Below are 5,158 nucleotides of genomic sequence, written 5' to 3' on the forward strand. Positions count from 1 at the left end.
TTCCGTTTTAATGTTGTGTTCAAACCTCATATAAAAAGGGTGAAAAAATAAAGTGCATGGTACATGTGTGCCCCCTAGCATTACCATTATTTGTTCCACTTTATGAAAACACAGAAGCTGTGGCCTCTAATATAAGCATTGTATGCACCTTTATATTTGGCACTCTATCATAGTCAATAAAAATTCAAAGTACAAATTAATCAAAGCTACAGAAAACTACCAAGAAACAGGGACACATTTAAGAAGTTAAATAAATAAAGGAAATGGACACACCAAATGTTTTCCATTAATGTAGTAGCCAGGAGGCCAAATCCCGCTATCTTTGCTTTATCATTCTGATTTTTAATCAGCCTGAGAACTGCTATTTCCTTCAAGTTGGACCACACTTTTCAATATTATCTCAAGTGAATAGTTCTATATACTTATGACATTGTGTTTATACATTCACATTTCTCTAAGTCATTTTCAAAATAAATAAATATATAAAAATAAGAATCCCTTGAACACGGGGGCATATGCTTGTATTTAAGTGCTGCCACAGTGCTATACGTTCCAAATAAATGCTGCCCAAAAACAAAAGCCAAAAATAGTTGACATTTGGCATAATACTTGTATTATGTTATGCCACTTCAAGCAAGTTTTTTCTAGTAAAAATTTCTGAGAATATTTTCCTCTGTATCCAATCTTCACGTGATGTGCATAAAACGCCTTCCTTAACCATCAATACTATTTTCCTTAATCAGCATCTTTTCAGATAGTAAAATATTATTAGAGAAAAGGACAAATAAGTCCCTAACCTTTTGTCCCGCGGACATTTTCGTCCCTGATCATTGAAAAATACTTTTAAGTCCCTGACTTTCACAAAACTTGGACGGATCAGTCCCTCCGTCCAAATGCCTCCGTCATGGATTGATCCGTCCAAATGTCTCCGTCAATGACTAATCCGTCCAAATTTTGTAAAGGTCAAAGACTTAAAAGTATTTTTCAATGGTCAAAGACGAAAATGTCCATGAGACAAAAGGTCAGGGACCTATTTATCCTTTTCTCATATTATTAATCCAAAATAAACCCATTTCTTTTCAAAGGAATAGGGTCAAAGTTTAGATGTAATTTTTCAACAATAGAACATGATAACAGTTGGTAACTTCATCATACAAGCATAATAACAGTAAACAAAGATTGAGATATTTACATTTGAAATAAGATTCGAATCATATCTTCGATCCTACTGTAGGAAAATAACATTCATATGGAATAAAAACCTATAGAACTTTTAAGCTTGAACATATTATTTAACTGTTCATTTACATGTGCCGCATAAAGCCTTGTGAGTAAGGAATCTGAATTATATTTTAACTCAATGTAGGAAAATTGTACAACACTGAACTTGCGTTCAAGCTAGAATAAACACAATTATTCCCATGAAGCTTTGCCATTGCGTCCCTATTCTTTTTGGAAGAAAGAGAGTATAAGATCTGTATGTACGGAAAATAGCTGCGTATCCACGAAAAGCTGTAAACAACCGAAGCAACAAATGGGGGGAAATGATCAGCATTAATAATCTGAAAACAATACAATATAATGTTTGTGTGTACAAGATTAAGATGAGTTATGCATTTTAAAACAACATAATCAAGAATAGATATGCAATTTGGTAACATGGCATAAGGCATGAAGTAAGATAAAAAAGTAAACCTTCATAAAAGGCCGATCGCGGTACGGGAAAGACTCGATGAAACTCTCCTTCAAAAGCAAGGATACCTGAAGGTACAAACCACCATCTCAGATCTTCATAATATTTTACCGAAATATGATGTTTGCACAGAAGGCCAACAATTATAAAGGATGGAATACTTCAATGCATGTCTTTTCAGTAAGAACTTTGAAAAATAATATGTAATTCAATTATTGTTTCCATTTTTTGCTTCCAGAATACGTCTTTTCACTTATTAAAGGATGAATTCACAGAATTACAGACCTTATCATCATTGGATTGTACATTGGTAATTGTGTGAGAACGGATGTTATCGCAAAGTGAATCCAAGTAAGATCTTAACACAGAAAGGAACTCCTTTGCAGCTTCCACCTGTAAGGAAAACAAGTGAGAATAACAGAACATATGGAGCAACTGTTGTTAACAGTTTTACATGGAAAAAGTGGTGATAAACCAGAAATACTAAATTTTCTGACTGCACAGTATAACGAACTATTAGGAAACTAAAGAAATGTTTCTTGCAAAATGGCTCTTAAACCACTTGGTATATGCATGACTGACATCGTAGCAATAATAAAGATATTAAACCGAAAAATGGAGAATGGGAAACATTGACATCATTAAGAAAGGCACACCTGAACTTCTGTGCATTCATACACTGGCCTTCTCCTACCCGTGTAACTTTCTCCTACAAGCGTTGCATGAGAAGGACGTAAAGATGAGATTAGCTCTTTCTGTCTAGGCAGTTGTGGGATTGTTGGTGACTTCACCTGTTGCAACATAATAGTAGTTTGGTCCGTCTATCATCAAATGACTAAATGAAAAGAGAAATAATCCTAGGAGCTAAGCCACATTCGGCAATTCCTTCGATAAAGCCTTATTTTTAAGTTATAAAACACAGAAAAGGAAATTCATCCTATGCTTGATCGAGTTATTTTTTTATTAGCAGCAAGAGAGCTGCAAAAGAATGACATACCTGATTTCTATTGGCATCAACAAGAATCACATTGGTTAACTTTGACTGAATTTCACTGGTCTTGTTCTTGATACCAACCTTGAAAAATCATTTTGTAGATAGTCAGAAATCAGACAGGGTATTATAAGAAGGGAATAGAAGGAATAAAAAAAAAAAAAAAAAAAAAAAAAAAATTCTTTTAACATGAAACCAAATCCAAAACTACAAACTGTGGTTGCAAGTCCAACTTTATCTTTCAATATATGAAAAATTTACCAGATATAAAGAGATATATATTCATCGTCAATATATAATGCAGCAAAGTACTAAGGTTGCAATCGAACAAACAAAAAGGCAAAAGTAACCTCACTGCCTGACTTCAATTAGATATTATTCCTTAAGAAATAAAGCAGTAGGAAACATTACTCACCACGTAAGGGACAGGTGCATCCAAAAACTCGAGCATGTCATTTGGTAAAACCTAGAAAGTCATGTTCTTAGTCAATCACATATGGTGAAAAAAGAAAAAAGAATAAATAAAAATTCATAAAACTAATTCGATTTAGTGTTACAAGTAAAGGAATCAAACCGGCATTAGTAGGCTTTGCCATTGATAAGGCCGGATTAGCGGAATAACTGACAATACTGAAGCAGATAGAACTCCCTGGCATGAAAGACATGGTAAATTCATATAGAAACAAATCAAGGCAGCAAAGTTATTTCTAATATAGACTGGGATAAAATATCAGCAATTTTTGCAGTAAACTTCACTAAACCATCTCCCCGAACATAACACTGGGTGAGAAAACTAGTTGTCCATTTCATTAAACAAAGATTATAACCATTACTTTGCTAGATATGCAAAAAAATAAACCAATCTTTCATCTAAAATAAGCAGCAAAATTACTGACTCACGTCACGTGCATAATTACTAGAAATATTATTACTGTTCCCGATATATCAAGGAGCTATCAGCAAGTGAACAGTTGTGTTTCCAAAGGACAAAACAAACCAGTGGCCCAAATAACTCATTAACTCACTCCTAACTTGTAAAAGACATACCAAATTAGAACAGACAACAACTATCTGCTTCTCTAGCAGAACTCCAGCAAAGAACGTTAAAACCTGCAGAATAAGGAATGGACAGAGTCAATTAAACATTCTATCAGTTATAAAACTCTTGTACAACCAAAAATCTGGTACACCTGGATGGCAGAATTTCAACATAGTGAGAAAAGTTCCATGCTAAACTAATGCATAAAATGCAGAATTTTCCCCTCAATTTTGATTAAAGTAAAAGCCACCAAACTAATGATTAATTTCAGACCTTCACCGTAAATGTGGAAAATCTTTCAATAAAGCAATATCTCAACAAACAATAATTCGCATATAAACAAGATGTATCCAAGTCAAACATTTCAACTTTTAAAATGCATAAAGTATGTACTTGAGCTGCAACTGAAGCATAAGTCCACTCCTACCATCGAAAATAAATGGTAAGACCATAACAAATCCACCCAAAATAGTTTAACCAAACCTTCTATAGAGGGGTAAACAAGAGTCCATGTACTTGGGAGATCAAGCATGAAATTAACAACACATGGTGAGAACACTTTTAAGTCCATAAAAGCAGACCAAAGGATTAAACATACATGTTCAAGTCTCAAGGTTCCACATATGCATGCTACAGCCCATAGGGATAATGCAGTTGCCTCTTCTGCCAAAAGAGCATTATGTGCCTGTGAGGAACAAACAACCATGAAGCTGTCTTTACCATGAGCAAAGGATTACCAGACAGAATTCCGCCCAGAAGAGTCAAATCTAAATCTTAAATCAAAAGTTGAAAGGAAAAAAGTTCATTCAACCAAGTCTTACAACAACGTACATCAACTAATTTCAGATCAGGACTGCATGATTTTAGACCATCAGTTGGACCAACAAGACATAGAGCTTCCTCAGCTAGTCTATGATATTCCAAGGGATGCAGGTGTTCCAAAGGATGAAATCTAACTGCCAAGCCCCTTGCAGGGCAAGGTAATCGATAATACTCGCTTATAATCTGTAGTGGTCCATGATTATTTTCCTGGTAATTGGAAAAATATCATCAGGTATAAACTATTACCACAACAGATCAGATAACAGTACCAGTACCAGATGCATAGAAAAACTACAAACCTTGGCCCATTCAAGAATATCATTTAAGTCACTTGAATCCTCTTGGCCAGAGGATGACGCTTCCTCTGTCTCGTTATCATCAGCATCACTCCTGAAATTTCTATCTTCACAAGGTGAGCCCTGAAAACTGCAAAGGGGAGATTATACATTTGAGATGCATTACTTTGAAGAAAGTAATAACAATTTGATTGAGGACACTACAAAGCCCTCACAAGTCTAAAGATAGCCAAACTACATGCAAATATTATCAGTTTTGGGGGGGATAAATCAAGAAAACTAGAAGAAAGAAATAAGGAATGCAAAAGATATATATA

At 34.6% G+C, this 5,158-nt stretch overlaps 1 protein-coding gene across 1 annotated transcript in view; it reads right to left on the reverse strand.

The window, feature by feature from the left end:
- Positions 1,124-5,158, reverse strand: part of LOC107643603 — a 7,584-nt gene continuing 3,549 nt past the window's right edge. The window contains exons 9-19 of the mRNA XM_016347293.1: positions 4,845-4,971; positions 4,555-4,752; positions 4,322-4,408; positions 3,732-3,794; positions 3,259-3,333; positions 3,100-3,150; positions 2,691-2,768; positions 2,350-2,484; positions 1,979-2,086; positions 1,696-1,761; positions 1,124-1,512 (exon numbers count right to left, since the gene is read on the reverse strand). Coding sequence (XP_016202779.1) covers positions 1,444-1,512; positions 1,696-1,761; positions 1,979-2,086; positions 2,350-2,484; positions 2,691-2,768; positions 3,100-3,150; positions 3,259-3,333; positions 3,732-3,794; positions 4,322-4,408; positions 4,555-4,752; positions 4,845-4,971 — 1,057 coding nt within the window. The 3' untranslated portion in view covers positions 1,124-1,443. The remainder of the gene's footprint in view (positions 1,513-1,695; positions 1,762-1,978; positions 2,087-2,349; positions 2,485-2,690; positions 2,769-3,099; positions 3,151-3,258; positions 3,334-3,731; positions 3,795-4,321; positions 4,409-4,554; positions 4,753-4,844; positions 4,972-5,158) is intronic.

Source organism: Arachis ipaensis, chromosome B01 (assembly GCF_000816755.2).
Source record: "Arachis ipaensis cultivar K30076 chromosome B01, Araip1.1, whole genome shotgun sequence".
Taxonomy (NCBI): Eukaryota; Viridiplantae; Streptophyta; class Magnoliopsida; order Fabales; family Fabaceae; genus Arachis; species Arachis ipaensis.